At 36.9% G+C, this 18,162-nt stretch overlaps 1 protein-coding gene across 1 annotated transcript in view; it reads left to right on the top strand.

The window, feature by feature from the left end:
• Positions 1-18,162, top strand: part of FOCAD (focadhesin) — a 380,224-nt gene that overhangs the window by 302,375 nt on the left and 59,687 nt on the right. Inside the window, exons 23-27 of the mRNA XM_043979236.1 lie at positions 2,778-2,866; positions 5,325-5,369; positions 8,628-8,736; positions 10,148-10,264; positions 14,197-14,435. Of these exons, the coding sequence (XP_043835171.1) occupies positions 2,778-2,866; positions 5,325-5,369; positions 8,628-8,736; positions 10,148-10,264; positions 14,197-14,435 (599 nt within the window). The remainder of the gene's footprint in view (positions 1-2,777; positions 2,867-5,324; positions 5,370-8,627; positions 8,737-10,147; positions 10,265-14,196; positions 14,436-18,162) is intronic.

Here is an 18,162-nt window from a genome sequence, read left to right as displayed (position 1 = left end):
AGTTTGTACCTTTCGAATAGAAAACTTGCATCTCCAACTCCTATTGCCTATTGTCTCATTTGTATTAACCTCAGTACTGACACCCACCCCCAATACTCCAGCATGTTCCACTCCTGCCTGCCTCTTCAATTATGTCTATGGAACTTCTGATGTGATTAAAAAATATCCCCTCACTTCAGAACTTTTCCTCTCATACTCCTTCCACCTATATCAAGGAGTTGAGGTAGATGCCTCCTTATCTTGCTTTTTTGGGGTAGGAAGAGAAAACTACTAAAGAATAATTAAAATAGAAAGCTAATTTTTGTGAGAGTTCATTTTGCCTACCTTTGATTCTCCATTCCAAGAGCTAGAGGAACTTCTGTATGATACCAAATGAGAAAGATGATAATTCTTGATATTTTAGGGATGAAGCCTGAAAGATGATATTCATGGAAGTGTATAAAGGAGGTAGATAGAATATTCAGTGAATCACAGAATCCTAGAAATTGAGGGCATCCTGGAGGATTCACAGAAATAATTTAAGGAAATAGGAGTTATTACTATGTTACCAAGTCAGGTAATACATTTTCAGAACACGCTACCTCCAGGAACATTGGAGAAATACAGTTTTGAGAAAGGATTAGATAAATTAATGCATGGTACTCCCACAGGGCTCTCTGAAAGGAAGGTTAGGGATATTTGGGGAATTCCCTTAACCTTTTGACATTGATGTCGTGTTAGGGAAACTGCTTTCTTTCCAAGTATCTCTGGACACCACTGTCATCACGAATACTGAACTGCAACCATTCTGGAAAACTATTTGGAACTGCCCTCAAAGGTTATTAACCTTGGGGCAACTAGGTGGTATGGTGGATAAAGCACCAGCCCTAGATTCAGGAGGACCTGAGTTCCAATCTGGCCTCAGACACTTGACACTAACTGTGTGACCCTGAGCAAGTCACTTAACCCTCATTGCCCCCCCCCCAAAGTTATTAACCTGTGAATATTAACCCAGCAATATTACTACTTGGTCTGTATCTCAAAGATAAGGGAAAAGGACTTATTTATAAAAAACACTTATTGTAGCTCTTTTTAGTGGTGGTAAAGAATTGGAAACTGAGGGGATATCCATCAATTGAGGAACGGCTGACCAAGTTAGAGTATTTGATTGTGATGGAGTATTTTTGTTCAATAAGAATGATGAGCAGGATGGTTTCAGAGAAATCTGGGGAGACTTCTATGAACTCATGGGAAGTAAAGTGAACAGAACCAGAGGATTGCACACAGTAATTGCGGTATTGTAAGATTGATCAAATGTGAAAGACCAAGCTACTCTAATCAAGACAGTGATCTGAGACAGTTACAAAGGGCCCATGATGAAAAATGCTCTCCACCTGCAAAGAGAGAACTGATAAACTTTTAGTGCAGATTGAAGCACACTTTTTTCACTTCCTTTATTTGTTTGTGTGTGTGTATATTTTCTTTTTCAACATGGCTAATATGGAAATATATTTTGCATGACTTCACATATATCACTGATATATTTCTTGGCTTCTCAAGGGGGAGGGGAAGGAGCTGGAGGAAGGGAGAGAATTTGTTTTTCAGGATAATGGGGGTTAAGTGACTTGCCCAGGGTCACACAGCTAGTACATGTCAAGTATGTGAGGCCGGATTTGAACTCAGGTACTCCTGAATCCAGGGCCAGTGCTTTATCCACTGCACCACCTAGCTGTCCCCTAAAGGGAGAGAATTTGCAACTCAAAAATGAGAAAGTTGAACTTTTATTTCAAATTGTGAAATAATTAACAAAAGTAATAAAATATATTATAAAAAATACTGAACTGGATCAACCATTGACTTAATTAATTCATTCTTCTGGCATACAGTATTCTTGAAAGAAGATTTAAGTCACTAGTACCCATTTTGTTTATGGTTCAAGCTATCCCAAGACACAATTTTCAGTATTTCTTACTATGTATTCCCCTAAAGGAGTTCACTTCTGTTGAAGAAAACAAACAAATAAGTGAGTCCTTGCCCAACTCACCCTGCATTTTAGTTTCACCTAAATCAAGTTGGACGTTATCTGCCCAAAATAAATATCAGTTTTAAGAGGAACTAACAAATCAGAAAAGGATTTAGCTTTCAAAGTTTTAATAATATCACTTAAAGTTCAGTGTATTTATTATTTCTTGTCATAAGGAAACTTAATGTAGGAAAAATTAGTTACTGAGCAATGTGTAGAAAAAACAATTGTTGTATTACCCAACCCTGATAATAACACATTTTCCAGAAACCTATTGCACTGTTTGGTAGAATTTGCAGAATATCTGTTCCTATAACATGTTAGTTCAAAATAGCAACTAGAGACAAGCAATTTGAATGTCTTTTGTGCACGTGTGTGTGTGTGTGTGTGTGTGTGTGTGTGTGTGTGTGTGTGTGTGTGTGATCACAATGTGTAGAATGGAAAGGAGGGATGGAAGAAAGAAGGGACAGCCAGGATGATAGTGTAAGCTTATATTGAGACTCCCCAAGGTAAACTCCTAGATGAGGCTTTTTTCGTTACAGTGTTTCAAGACTGCACCCATTACATAAATTAAGGAATGACTGTATAGTAATATAATTCTATTTTCTTAACACATGATCTCTCAAAGTAAAATATCCTATCAAGAACACTTAGATCTAATTATGAAGTTGCCCTCAAGGGAAGGGTTACATCTATTACTCAAGTTTTTTCCACAGAAATTTAAGCTTATTTCACTTGTAAAGTTTTCTTCATGACTTATCCTGTGATTTTCCAGGGAAGACAGGCAGAGCTGGACATGCAATTAAAACATGGAAAAGATGCTCCTGAAGAGATACAGTACAAGAAATTTACAGCCTGGATCTGGTAAGGGGGTGACTTTCTTCACCTCATCTTTTGTTGTGGGAATTGAAAACTTAGGGGGAAGGTAGCTACTTAAAAGGTTTAATGTTGGGGGATGTAACTTCTGCATGAATGCTATGGAGAAATTTCCAGATGACCTGCTAGGTGATTCCTATTAAAAAAAAAAACAAAAACAACAGCCCACACACATTAAAATTATAAGTGAAGATTCATTCATTGTTTATATTTTTCTAAGAAACCTTGGATAGACTCTCAATGGGTACTCTTTTTTAATGTATGAGATTATTTTATATGTTCTTTAATGATAATTATCCTTTTCTGCCTCCACCATTGCCTCCCACTCCATACTTAGTCAAGTCCCCTACCCACCTTGAAGTGAAACCTTGCCTATTGGGCACAGCTGTATAACATCAAGACTTTCATTTCTTTGGGGAACTCTCGAAGGACTCTACTGAATTGGGACTGTTCTGTTGGTGGGATATATCAGCACTGGAATGTAAAAAGTAGTTAGAATTGTTAACTTGTTTTGGAAAAAGGAGCCTATGAAAATCATGCAGTTCTACTGGGTGCAAACCAAATGCAGGGGAAAAAAAGTTCTCTGAGTCTTAGCAATTTGTTTATAACCAATGGTCAGTTTTAGTTAAAGATGTATATAGAAGTTAATTTTGATTACTTGTGATTTCCACATTTACTAAAAATCTGTAGATGAAAATAAAAGGTTCTGGTATAGTTCTGGTTTTGAAGTGTGGTCCTATGACATAGTAGCTCTGTTCACAGTAATATATGTATTCCATATTTTATTATAGCAATATTAAATGCATCGCTAATTTTAATGAGCCTTACCCTTAGGAACAGCTGACATTGTATAGTGCTTTAAGATTTCCAGGGTGCTTTATATATATTTTCATTTGAACTATGTAATAATCCTTTAAGGTAGTTGCTATAGATTTTATCATTCCTGTTTTACAGATGAAGAAACTGAGGATTAAAGAGTTTAAATAACTTGCTTATGATAACACAGCTAATAAGTATTAGAGTCAGGATATGAACCCATGTCTCTCTTCCAACTCTAGAAGCCTAGTGTTATGTCCACTACATGACTGTTCTTTCTCAAAAAGATGAAATGTAAGAAATAAGGAAGAGTAAACAGCTCATTATTTTTTGTTTGTTTGTTTTTGTTTGTTTCTTGCGAGGGGCAATGGGGGTTAAGTGACTTGCCCAGGGTCACCCAGCTAGTAAGTGTCAAATGTCTGAGGTCGGATTTGAACTCGGGTCCTCCTGAATCCAGGGCCAGTGCTTTATCCACTGCGCCACCTAGCTGCCCCTATATCTCATTATTTTTAGCACAGTTGCACGAAACTCTCAAGTTCTAAAATTCTATGAGAAAGACTGATGACTTAATCGAAAAAAAAAAAACCTACTTTATACCTTTCAAAACATCTCCATAAACTATCCCCTTACCTCCTTAAGGCTGCTTAAATTTATCTTTCTAATAGTACAGAGAAGGCAGTAAGTTATGCATCACTTAATTTTAAAATAAAAGCATTTACTCTGCATTTTTTAAGTTCAAGGAAATAGGCATTTATTAATCAACTGTTATGTCCTAGGAACCAGGGATGCAGAGATGAAAAAATGATAGCATCCCACTTTTTAAAGAGAGCATCTTCTAGCCAAGCCTTGAAATTAGACATTAAATTCACATTGAATGAAACTTGACTTTTTAAAAAAACCTGACCTTTATTTTTATCACACACCATTGTCACATAACTTCAAGTTCAACCCTTAAGAACTTTGCCCTAAAACATGGCTATCATTTTGGTTAGATTAGTAGTTACATTTTTAATATAATAGTGTGGCTGGTTTTTTATATTGCATCACGGGGACATCTGGCGGCATAAGAACAGAGGTCTATCCTGGTCTTGAATCCAATGTGAAGTTGTACAAATGCAGGTCTGCAGTGTACTAAAAAGTGATTACTCAAATGTTTTAAGAGATGTGAGCACTTCAGTGGTCCTTGTTCCAATACATTCAGATGATTATAGCACATGATAGCTTAGCCAGTTATTTTCTGAAGTATAATAAATGCTACATCAATTTTCACACTATCCATTTTATTTTTGGACACTAGATTTTAGTATATTTATTGCTTTGGAAAGCTCTCTTTAAATGCAGGAGGATCAAATTTATACAAACTGTTTGGGACTTTCATTTCCCAGAACACATTAGAAAGGTCAGGACAGAGCTTTTTGAAGATAACTCTTGGTGTAATTAAGCCAAAGACAGATATTGAAAACCCTTCTTAATGGCATCACCAAAACCATCTCACTGTATACTAAATACATTAGTAGTTTTAAGAATCCATGATAAGACCGGCTAGTTCTTGTTGGTGGAAGAACAAGAGAAAAAACATTTCTCATTGTAATATGAGGCGTAATAATGGTTGGTTCTCTTTTTATTACAGGGTTAGAGACATGCTGACCGACCAGATCATTAAATCAGCTTCAAAGTAAGGCTTATTTATTTATTAGTTAGAGATTGTAAAAGAATCATCTTAAATTTAATCTCCATTTGTCCTCAGTTTCTTATTCATGTTGTTCATTCGTTTACATAGTCTATTTCTCTTGTAGTAGGCAATTAAAAAACTTTGCCATGGGGCAGCTAGTTGGCCCAGTGGATAGAATACCGGCCCTTGAGTCAGGAGTACCTGAGTTCAAATCCAGCCTCAGGTGCTTGACCCTTACTAGCTGTGTGACCCTGGGCTAGTCACTTAATCCCAATTGCCTCACCAAAAAACCCCAAAAAAACAAAACTTTGCCATTATATTTATTTTTAAATTTTTTCAATTAAGTGAGTTCTAACCATATACCTATGACATATAAATATTGAAAATTGGGTTTTGCAGGTAGAGTACACCAGAGAAAAGTTGAGTGTTTAACATAGTAGTTTTCAAACTTTTTGGTCATAAGACCCTGTTACCCTCTTAAAAATTATTGAGAATACCCATAAAGAGTTTTTGTTTTTGTTTGTTATATCTATCATTATTTATCACATTAGAGATCAAGATGGTGTTGGTGATGGTAATGATAATTGGACTTTGTGGATTCCTCAAAAAGGTCTCAGGGACCTCCATGAATCCCCAGACCACACTTTTGAAAACTGCTTGTTTAACATGAGTTTACATGGTCAGTAGGAGAATAAAGAAGTGAGCTTGGTTTCTTAATATGGTACATGCACACACCCCTCTGTGTACCCATAGGACCATGGGTCTGTGCTGAAATGCCTTCATGTGGGACTGAGATAAGAGCAAAACAATCTAGGCATTTCATTAAATGTGCACATATAAAGGGAGTTGGTGTCAATGCTGCTCTTACCACCACCCCAGCCATCTGTACTACCTACTGTCCTACCTGCATCAGTTGCAGACCATGAAGAAGCTTACATCCTCCTGTAAAGGAGAGAAGATGAAGAAAATATGCATCTGCTAATATGGGTGTAGGTCAAGAGAACCTATTGTATCTCCTGTTTACTGGGTACAATTGAAGAGGATTGACATATTGACTGAATATTAAAATTGCTACAGTGATCTGGTTTTCACATAGTCATAGACTTTTTCATTTGACGTTTGAAACCACAAACTGGCTTTCTATCACACCATCTTTTACAATGTGCTGTGACTTTTCCCTACCTTATTACACACTGTCTTCCACAAGAAGAAGATAATACTTTTTTTATATTAGAAATAGGAAATCACTAGCTTTAAGTTATTTTGTGGATTGTTTAGTTATTTACTGTGTGTTTATTGTGTATATGAGAAGCAAGACTAGCAAAATTGTTTATCCTTTAGCAATTCACCAAGCTTTTCTTTCTTTTTTTTTTTTTTGTGGGGCAATGGGGGTTAAGTGACTTGCCCAGGGTCACACAGCTAGTAAGTGTCAAGTGTCTGAGGCCGGATTTGAACTCAGGTACTCCTGAATCCAGGGCCAGTGCTTTATCCACTGCGCCACCTAGCTGCCCCACCAAGCTTTTCTTCATAGCAACTTTAGTAATATGATCCTAAGACCAAAGGTATAGTCTACGTTTGAGGGAAAGAAAATGAAAAATTCAGAACTTTTTTGAATTCTGCATTTTTATTGTTTCTTATGGCAGGATAATACTCCCCTTTCATTAGGTGTTAACACGATTTAATTCAACTTTTCCCTTGATGACTAAAAAAAGACAATGGAGATGCTTATAAGAATAATACTATAATCATATTGTTCTTCAAATACAGAAATGATGCTTTTGATTCATTTGGCTAGTTCATCATGGTGATAGTTTTTTATTATTCCATTCATAGTTGCTAAGCTGGTACCTGTTGTTAGCAACAGTGGGCATTCGGAAGGTACACTGCTAGAATTAGCAGAGTGCTGTAGGGATCTTCAGTAGATTTATATTTAATGAAGCTAACTGGATCAAATGGGGATCGTATTGACAACTTTGTCCTCATTAGTCTTGGAAAACTATTAGAAAGATCCAACTTTTAAGATCTCTGATGTACTTGTGCTGGGGTTTTGCTTCATTGTCAAAATAAAAGTTGGGAACTTATTTGAAAATTCCCAGTCCCACCTCAGTATGGCCAGTGATCATAGAGCTAGTCCAGAAGCACTGCAGAGGCCCATCTTGATTTTTAAAGTGTTTATGGCCTAGTTCTAAGGATCATTGACCTTACTAGAGTGGGACTGACAAGTAGCTGAGTTCTCAAAGTATTTCTTGTTTGAAGGACACTGGCACACTTGGGGCTTCTATGCATAGGTTAGGCCCAAAGTTTCATTTTAGTCTAGAGCTCAAACTAAAGAGTAATTTTAAAATTGGTCTTGTCCTCCAGTTACTATACTGATTTTTGCTCATAATCTTGGAGGGGGCTCATAACTAGACTGTCACTTCTTGGTTTGGGGAAAATGCCGAGTGAATGTTTTCTGTACCAAATGTGACCACCCTGAAAACAATTATTTTAAGACCAAGAACATCTCAGCAGGATTAAAGTCATTCAGTGTGAGCATTTCTTCTATGTGATAACTATGGAATTCTAAGACAAGTCTTTTTAAAGCCCATGATACCTTAAGAAAGTTCACTTTTCTATAATATCAGGTTTACAAAGTTAAATCCAAATACCTGATGGCTAATGTAAAAAAAAAATGCCATTTGAATGACATGAGCTTCACCTCCTAATAGTCCAGAAGTAAGTCATTTATATCTTATCCAAAGTCCCCAAATTGTGAGCTATATTGACAGGAAAAGTGAGGGTCATAATTACTCGGAAAAGTGTCAAGTTGCAGGTGTGTTTTGGTGCTGAATTAGCCCAGCATACCAGTGCACTAATAAAAGGTCGAGGTCATCTTGTTCTGACTAGCTCTCTGCTGGTAAACATTAGGTTGGTCAGATCAAAAGAAACAAAACAAAAAAAGTAATGACTAGAAAATGTGCACTTAAAGTTTTTGTTTCATTTTTTTCTCTCAGTGAAAATTCACAAAAACTCATAGGCATGTGTTGAAAAGCACAGAAAAAATCATCTTCATGCATGATAGAGAAAAGGGAAAAGGAAGAAAAGAGAAGCAAAGTAAGGAATAGGTATGGGGAGAAAATGAATATATTCATTGGGATATGGAAGAGAATATGAAAGGGCTTCCTTGATTTCTCCACCCTTCCTATTCTTCTCTACTCAGAAGCACCTTCTCTGGCTCTTAATGTCTTCAAATCATCATTAAAAGCTTCTTGTCATCAACAGGGAAAGCCCAGTGGTCAAAGGGAATGCGCTTCTGGCATTAACAAGTCTTGCAGTTGTCGTATCCAAGCATGAAAACAGCCTATCCTCAGAAACTGATGGGGCACCAGAGGTGAGTTAAGGGACACTGAAAACGTTTTCTTTTTTCTGACCATGGCATTTTGAAAGTAAAATATTCAATAAACATTTACTAAGTGCTGGCTGTGTTCCAGGTGTGGTACTATGGGCTATGGATAAAAATATGAAAAAGAAACCTAGTCCTTTCCCTCAAGGAACTTACAATCTAACCAAGGAAGATAATCCACAAAAGAAAGCTGAAAAGTACAGGGAGAGGGAAAGATACCTGTCACAATCGGGGAGGAGAAGTCAAAAATAAGTGCAGCCAAATGGAAAATGAGATGTCTTTCTGAAGCTGATTTTGGCTATACTACTTACCCCTAAAGTTTCATGACTTAAATTCTGGGATTCACCATCTAGGTGATATTTTCAAGCTTCTTCTCTTTTTTTTTAACCTAGTCAAGATATAACTGAAATAAGAATCCATTTTACATAATCCAGAAAAAAAATGGTCATCTAGCCTTTGCTTGAAGACCTCATATGATAGGAGACTCTTCAACCTACTACTCGCTGAGGTACCCCATTCTGTTTTTGAGTAGTTTTCCCTTATATCAAGTCTAAATTTGACCCTGCCCCAGTTGTTATTACTCTATTTCTTTTTTTTTTTTTTGGTGAGGCAGTTGGGGTTAAGTGACTTAACCAGGGTCACACAGCTAGCAAGTGTCAAGTGTCTGATGCCAGATTTGAACTCAGGTCCTCCTGAATCCAGGGCCAATGCTCTATCTACTGTGCCACCTAGCTGCCCCTTCTATTGCTTTTGAAAATATTCTGTCTCTATTTTTTCATTTACTTTTCTGTGAATCAGTTTCTCCTAGCAGAATGTGATCTCCTTAAGGACAGGGGTCATTTTATTTTTGTCTTTGTGTTATCAGCACCTACCACGGGGCCTTTCAATTTGTAGGTTCTTTTTTTTTGGGGGGGGGTGAGGCACTTAGGGTTAAGTGACTTGCCCAGGGTCACATAGCTAGTAAGTGTCAAGTGTCTGAGGCTGGATTTGAACTCAGGTCCTCCTGACTCCAGGGCCGGTGCTCTATTCACTGTGCCACCTACCTGCCCCAAATATGTAGGTTCTTAATGACTTTAATGTTTATTAAATTGAATGTACATACCTCTTCACCACATTTTTTGCGACTCAGAAGTACTCCATATATATAGTGGTCTCATAGTCTCTTTCCCCAAATCATCTTCCTAATAGAGACTGGCAAGGGTAATTGGTAACAAGTGATTCACTTCACCTTCTTCTTCTTAATTTTAGACTTCCACCATAGTTTAACCTTTAGCTGTTAAACTTAAAATTTTGCAGTAGCTGTGACCTGTTTCTAGAATTTACAAAAGTTAATAATTGGGTCTATTTCTTCTTTCCCATTCTTATTTTGATTTTTCTTTTTTTTCCCCTTCATCTCTAGATTGAACCTGACTTCCTTCCCATGAAACAGTGGACTTCTATGGTGCTCAATACCCTCCTGGTAATTGTGGATAGCCATTACCAACCCAAGGGACAAGTGTTCTCCTGGTTCTATCATGTACGTGTGAAAGCAAGAAAGAAATTTTTAAAGCAAATTGGGGGTCTTGAGATTCAAACTTTGTTACTTATTATTATTGTTACCTACTACTTATTAAGTGTCACAAAATGAAACATTCTCCATAACCTTTTACTTCCTCTACTTTCTCTTTTGCTGAAACCTAAGCATTTATACAAGCTGGTTGTGAGTTGCTTTCTGTATAACTTCATTTTAGTCTCAGCTCATCCCCATTCATTTATTAGAGAATTATCTTAGTCATGGGACAAACAGCTGAGCAGAGAGGATTACAGCTGGTTGGGATAAAAATAAAGAACAGATTCTGAATTGTTGCTAAGAGCATGAATTTAACCTGAAGTCCTATTACCTTCTGTGTTCTTTTTATAATTTCTCATATTTCTATACCTCCTGCCTTGTATTTGTCTGGAGAGTGGGGTCTGGAACTGGACTTTAAAATTTAAAGGGGAAATTGAATTATTTGTTAGTGCTAGATGAAGTTGGTAGGCCAGTTTTATTCAGAAGGGACATTCCTTCCTAATAACTTGTTTTCTATTACAAATGTTCCCATTAGTGCTTTAATTAATGATGAGAGAAAGGTTTAGAAGCTTATGTGGATTTCTTTGATGTAGCTATCAGGTTCACATTCTTGCAAGGACAGGATATTGTACAAAATTTTTAATGCATACAAAATTCTGAAAGCTCATAGGCTTCTTGGGAAAAAAATAAAATGATTCTTCTTATTAACCCATCCCAGCATGCTTTACAAATTTAAAACTTGGGGCTTTTGTTTTCTGTCTCATTCTCCCATCCCAAGCCCTGTTTTAAAAGTTATTCTTTTCATTTCCACTATCTTGAAGCTGGGCATGTTCTCTCTTCATGGTAGCCATATTAACTTCTCTCTTTAAATCTTCACTCTCATCTACCTACTGCTTCTAGTCCCTGCTTCTTCCAAATATGCCCAGGTTTTCTCTATCCTTAAAAAACTTTGACTTGACTCAGCCATCCTCTCAAGCTAGTTTTATATCTGTAATGCTTTTCACAATACCTGTATTGTGTACTGTATTATATCTTTATTGCTTTTTGTTTTCTAATAGGAAAAAGTTTCTATACTAATTTCTTTTCTTCCATTATCTTAACACTCAGCTGAAATAACCATCTTCAGTTACCAATGAAACTTTGTCCTATCCCAAGGCCTTTTCTCAATCTTCATACTTTTTTTAAAGTCTATATAGCATTTGACATTGTCTACCACCTTCTCCTCTTGGATGTTCTCTCCCCACCAGTTTTCCACAACTCTCCTCTCTTTGCTGCCCTTCTCTGGGTCATTCATATCCTAACCCCAAGCAGTACATGTTCTTTAGTGCTCCATCCTGGACCTCCATCTCCTCTCTCCTCTCCCCTCCCCTCTCCCTCTCCCTCTCCCTCTCCCTCTCCCTCTCCCTCTCCCTCTCCCTCTCCCTCTCCCTCTCCCTCTTCCTCTCTTCTTCCTCTCTCTGTCTCACTCACTCTCACTCTCTCAACACCCATGGGTTTAATTATCCTTTCTAAGCATATGGCTCCCATATCTACTTATTTAGTCCTAGTTTCTCTCCTGAGGTCATGTCCCACATCAGCATCTTCATGCTGGCATTTCTGCATCTCAAACTCATCCTGTCCAAAACAGAATTCATTGTCTTTCTTCCTCACACCTACCCCTCTTCCTAATTCCCCTATTTCTATTAACTGCACCAATCACACACTTCACTTCCAATCACACAGATTCACAATCTCTTAAGTCACCATGGACTCCTCATCCTCCATTATCTCTTTGTATATGTAATCCCTTGCCAAATCTTACCTGTTTTACCTTTGTATCATCTCTTACCTGTTTCCTTCTCTTCACTCACACAGCCACTACCCTAATCCAACTATTCTCTGTATATCTTACAAGTTAATATTTCTGAAGCACAGACCTGACCTGTTTAAAAAACAAAACAAAACACTTCCAATGTTTCTCTCCTACCTCTGAAATAAAATGCAAACTCCTCAGTTTTCTATCTAAAGCTTTTCATCTAATTTCCAGCCTGCCTTTCTAAACTTCTTAATCTTACTCCTCTTGGCCAGACTGACTCTCTTCCTATTCCTCACACATGGTATTCCACAGATCATCTTTGTGCTTTTGCACTATCTGAATTCTGTCCCTGGTCGCATTCTCTCTTCTTCTCTCTCTGCCTTTTAGAATTCTTGCCTTCCAGGGCAACTAGGTGGCACAGTGGATAAAGCACTGGGCCTGGATTCAGGAGGACCTAAGTTCAAATCCAGTCTCAGACACTTGACACTCACTAGCTGTGTGACCCTGGGCAAGTCACTTAACCCTCATTGCCCTGCTTCCCCCTTCCCCCCCCCAAAAAAAAAAGAAGAAAAGAGAATTCTTGCCTTCCTTCAAAGTTCAGCTCCTACTTGAGGCCCACATTTGCCTTCCTTCATGGTCCTCCTTACCCCTTCCGCCCTCCCAATTCATGACCTTGTATTTACTTTGGGTACTGTTTATATTTACTTATATGTACATGTTGTTTTCCCCCAATAGCATGTCAGTTGCTTGAGATCAAGGAGCATTTGGTTTTTGTCTTTGTATTCTTAGAGCCTAGCCTAGTGCATGGTACATAGGAGGTACTTAATGTTTATTGATGGATTTTTATCCTTTATAGCACTGCAAATTAAAAGCTGAATAGTATCGGATAGAAAATATTTCTAAGTACTCTATAACTACAAGTGGCTATATTGACTTTAAACTATATCTGAAAATGTAGAGTATAAAATCATAGAAAATGACAAATGAGCCTATTTTTCCTCCCATTTGAAATATATTTATAAACGTATATAATTTTGTAAACCCCATTATCTTAGACTTTTTGTAGTTGTTCTCATGTGGCTGTTCCACCATTTTATTTACGTTATTATCAATTTCTTTCCCCATAATTACATATAGCATATAGTATACATGACTCTAAGTTCCATTTGGAATAGTTAGTTTTTCCTTTGTAACTAGAGGCTTTTAGGATTTCTATTTCCTTTTTAATTAAAAGGAATTAAGTCTTTATAGGAAATAATCCATCTACTTACTGGGAATCGTTCCCACCAAAATTTTGGGAGGTGTGCCAGTAGTTCTCCACATTAAACTTTGAACCTTTCCTGCTATTACTGTAGTATTTTTTTTTCCTCCCAGTAAATGCCTGGCTTGATAGAATCCCATTTATTACATGGCTTAGTAGTTTGCTCCAAGCCTGGGTTGCTTAGCTGCTCTTCCTCTTTAGTTTTTCTACAAAGACACTTTTTTTTGGGGGGGGGGGTTAAATTATTATTCTTAAAAAAATAAAAGTATTTTATTATTTTCCAGTTACATACAGAGACACTTTTAAAATTGTGAAATATAATGCAAGCTGTCCTCAGATTGGATAGCAAGTGGATTCATACCTTTAAGGACAGGAACTTTACTTTTTCTTGTTTGTCTTTAAAATTAGAAAGTAGATGCTCACTTACTAGGGAACAAAACTGACCCCAAATCTTCTCTCAAATAAGATTAAATGCTATATGTTTTTTGTTTGTTTGTTTTTTGGGTTAGGAAATTGGGATTAAGTGACTTGCCCAGGGTCACACAGCTGGTAAGTGTTAAGCGTCTGAGGCCATATTTGAACTCAGGTCCTCCTGACTCCAGGGCCGGTGCTCTATCCACTGCACCACCTAGCTGCCCCAAATGCTATATGTTTTAATTCCATAGTTGTGAGTGAGAACATAAACCTTCTCACAGAAGCACTTTTGTAGGAGCCCTGTTGGTTAAAGGTTTGTCATGCCATATAGTCCTTTCATGAGGAAAATGTTCTTCTACTTAAAGACCTAAAGATAACTAACCTAACTTCTTTTTTCCTTCCTTCCTTCCTCTTTCTTTTTCACCCTAGAAATCCTACTCTGGTGAAAACACAGCCAGTGCCATTGCTCGTTCCTGTGCTGCCATGGCTTTGTCCCTCCTCGTGCCAGTTTTCATTCTATCTTGCAAGGAGAAGGTGGAGGAAGTCTTGAGTATGCTGACTGCTAGGTTACCTGGGAAACCAAGTGCAGATGAATCTCAAGCTGTTCAAATCCACATGGGCCTTGCTTTGGGGATGTTTATCTCTCGTTTGTGTGAGGAGAAAGTCAGGTATCGTTCATTCAAATGCTGCTGCTTCCTCCTTTGTGATTTAGTATTTGTGTATATTTTATTGGTTGGGGTGGAGGAGGGCAGGCAGTGGTTGGTCTGACTCTATGATTTCATCAGAGTAGAGAATGTCTGTGTTTGGAAACTCTCTTCACTGATGTCAGTCAGCAGCTTACCTGTAACTTAAAAGTCTTTAGAGTTATCCAAATTCACTGAGAAGTTAATGAGTTGCCCTTTGGTCTCACAGTTAGAATGTGTCAGAAGTGACCTTGAACTTCTGTTTTCTTTACCCCAAGGTCAATTTTCTGTTCACTACATCATGCTGCCTGCCATTCATCCATTCACATATATGTGTATATGTTATATGTAATAATACAAAATGCTCATCTATTATTTTGCTTTCCTCAGAGCCTCTACCCTTTCAGCAAGGAGGAAACTAACAACCTTTGTCTCACAACTTTTTGGTTTTACTATCTCATATTTATTGAGATATCCTGAAGTATGTAGATATCAAACTGATTTGACATTTTATAATCACTTTATCTGTTTAGACATAAGCCCACTGTATATCAATTTGATGATCACAATAGTCTCTAAGGAGACCTGTCAGTAAATTTCTCATAGCTTTTGCATTGCAGCTGTGCCTGTATCCTGAATATCATTGCAAATTTAGAGCCAGGAGCACAGTTACTTACTGAATCTACATAGTGTATCATCAAAGCATGTAGTTGAACTATGTACCCCAGTTGCTACATAGTGAGTCACTGAAGAACTACATGATAAATGTTGTTTGTTTGTTTTTAATCGATTGATTCCATATAAATTTTCGTAATCCTTAGGTAAAGAGTTTCTGTGCTTTATTCTGCTTGAATGCACTCTTTTGGACAATCACTCCAGCTATTAAATAAAAGGAGTCATGAGAGATCCAAGGCTCAGGTAGAAAATTCTACCAAGTGGGAATATTTTCCTAGGAATTGAGTCATTTCTGATTTCACATTAATATAACCAGATTCTCAGTTTTTAGGCAAACACTAGTGTAGTCCACCTTCATACATGAAGACTAGTGGTTCTCAAACTTTTCGATCTCAGGATTCTTTTATATGCTTAATAATTATTATTTATCCCAGATATCTTTTTATTTATGTGGATTAATCTCTATCAGTATTTACAGTATTAGGAATTAAATCTGATAAAATTCCAAATGTTTTAATTCCTTTAAACACAACAGTAATAAATCTATCACCTGTTAATATAAAAATTTTATGAAAAAACAATATTTTCCAAAGCAAAAACAAATTAAAGGACTAGTATTGTTTTATATAGTTTTGCCAATTTTTTTTTACTGTCTACCTTAATAGAACACAGTTAGATTCTCTCGTGCTTCTGCATTGAATCTGTTATATGTTGTTTTGGTTGGAGTCTCTGAAGAAGATCCAGCATCACACAGATATATAGTTGGAAAGGGAGAAGTATTTCTAATACATAAATCATGTCTTTGTATTATTATGAAAATAGTTTTGAGCTCATGGACCCATGAAAAGGGTTTCAGGGACCTCTAGGCTTTGCAGATTATACTGTGAGACCTACTGATCTAGGCTACTCAGAACCAATTACTCTGAACATATGAAAATTTTAATGGTTGAGAGATAATTTTGGACAGTTTCCTTGAATAAGATGAGGATTAAGGGCACCTTAGAGAACACAAGATTTACTTATTGTATAAACCAACAGGCTCGGTTTTGTTTTATACCTGGATGAAATAATAAATAAATGATGTTAGACTAACTTCAATTTTCAGTTTGAAATAAATAATTAAATTTTTAGTTCCCAATTTACATCTATGCTAACAAATTTTGAGGGACAAATAGGAACAAATGAATTTAGGGAAAGCATTTGAAGTTTTTAAATAATAAATTTGATCTTTTCAAAAAGGTTTTCCATGATTTAAGAAAAGGGGGAAAAAAGATGAATTGACAGATTAAGGCCAACTGTTTGACTGTGGTTGAATGACAGGTAGAAAACTTGGTTGGTTTAATTCACCACGAATTATTTTTAATTATACACAAACACCAGGTTAAATCTCAGAGTCTATGAAGTGTGGTTCAGCTACACAGACTAACTGAAGTGAGTAGTGTTATTTCTTTAACATGATTCAGTTCTTCAGAGTCTACATACCCCTAATAGTTGAGTGGCAAAGTTGCCTTTTCAAGTGAATTAAGAGATTTAGATAATCATTGTATATGAAAGAAGATTTTTTTTTAAGTCTTAAAAGTAAGTTTTAAAGAGGCAGTGTATAACATAGTGAATAGTGTTGGGTATGGAGTCAGAAGGAGTAGGCTTCAAATCCATCTCTGATACTTGCTTCTCTATGAAAGAAGGCCCCTTAAAATTGAAATACTGTTCTGGAATTTATTTGAAGTTGGGTTCTGAAATGTTGCACCAAAACCTCCTGAGGCTATCAGTTGATTGCAAATAGACTTTGCAGATCAGGCCCCTTGAAGATTCATTTAGGATGCTCAACAGTGTCTTATTCCAAAAACAAAATCCAAACTCCAAACCTTAAGATTTATTTAATACTTAGTTAAGGGTATTGAAAGTGAGGAGAAACAGAGTGCGAGTCTTTTGCTTATATATGAAATACCTTGCCTCAAGCAAAAATCACCTGTTTCTTAGCCTGTAAACAAAGGATTAAGAATGCATTCTGGTTGACTTTGTAAGTGATAAATTACAATGAGGGTTGTAAGCAAGTAGAAGAAGAAAGCTTAAGGGACCCCTTGACAATACAGGTGTTAACGAAAAATCCAAATCCCTTCCTAGAAGAAAGCAGGAAAAAATGAATTTTAGTTTTTGAATGACCAGGGATGACTTAATACTTACCATTACTGTTCTTGGAACCATATTATTTAAGTTGCAAGAAGTTAAAAAGCAGAGAGTTAGATTGGTTATTTCAGTTTTCACTTTCCCCCCCTTTTTCGAAGGCTTGGCCGCCATATTAAAAGTTGACATTTTTAGTAGGTTTTATAAGAAAGAGAAGGCACAAGGTGGGCTAGGGGAACGGTAGCCTAAGGAAGTTGGTAGCTTTCCAAAAGCATTTCACTTACAGGTTACATTACTTCACTTACAAATTGACTTCTACTTTGGTCTTCTGACTTCAGTGATTTGAAACTGAATAAACAGCCTCCCTTCCCTCAGAATGGAAAACTTGAGCAAAAGAAAGAGCTGGAGGGGTTATTGGACTATGTGAAACAAAAAGTACATCATGGCATAGTGGAGAGAGGACTGTTCTCATAATCAGAAAGACCTAGATTTAAGCCCTGACTGATGCATACTGTCTATGTGACTCTGGAGAAGTCCTTCACCAAGATCTCCTGAAAACTGAAGAAACCATAGGTCTGGTGTGAAAGGAAGCAGGAAGAAAAGGGGCGGGGTGGGGGGGGGCTGGGAAAGAAGGAATCCTAAAATCAAGTGGTGATGATTTATTATTCATTTCATGGTTGTAAAACTTAAAAGATTTCAAAATTCTTAAGATCTGTGTTTTCATTAGCATAGGGTAACCTTCTACCAACACACAGACTGCAACCTGTCCATTTGTTAGGAGATAAGTCCTAAAGACCTATTTGCTTCTGGCACATAGAAGATGAGCAACTCGCCCAGAATCATATGGGTCATAAAGCGTGTAAAGTTCAGATAGATTAAGGCCGTTTATATGTTTTTCTCTTTACAAAGAGGA

The sequence above is a fragment of the Dromiciops gliroides genome, chromosome 1 (genome assembly GCF_019393635.1).
Source record: "Dromiciops gliroides isolate mDroGli1 chromosome 1, mDroGli1.pri, whole genome shotgun sequence".
Classification (NCBI taxonomy): Eukaryota; Metazoa; Chordata; class Mammalia; order Microbiotheria; family Microbiotheriidae; genus Dromiciops; species Dromiciops gliroides.
This window is presented reverse-complemented; position numbering and strand designations above follow the sequence as displayed.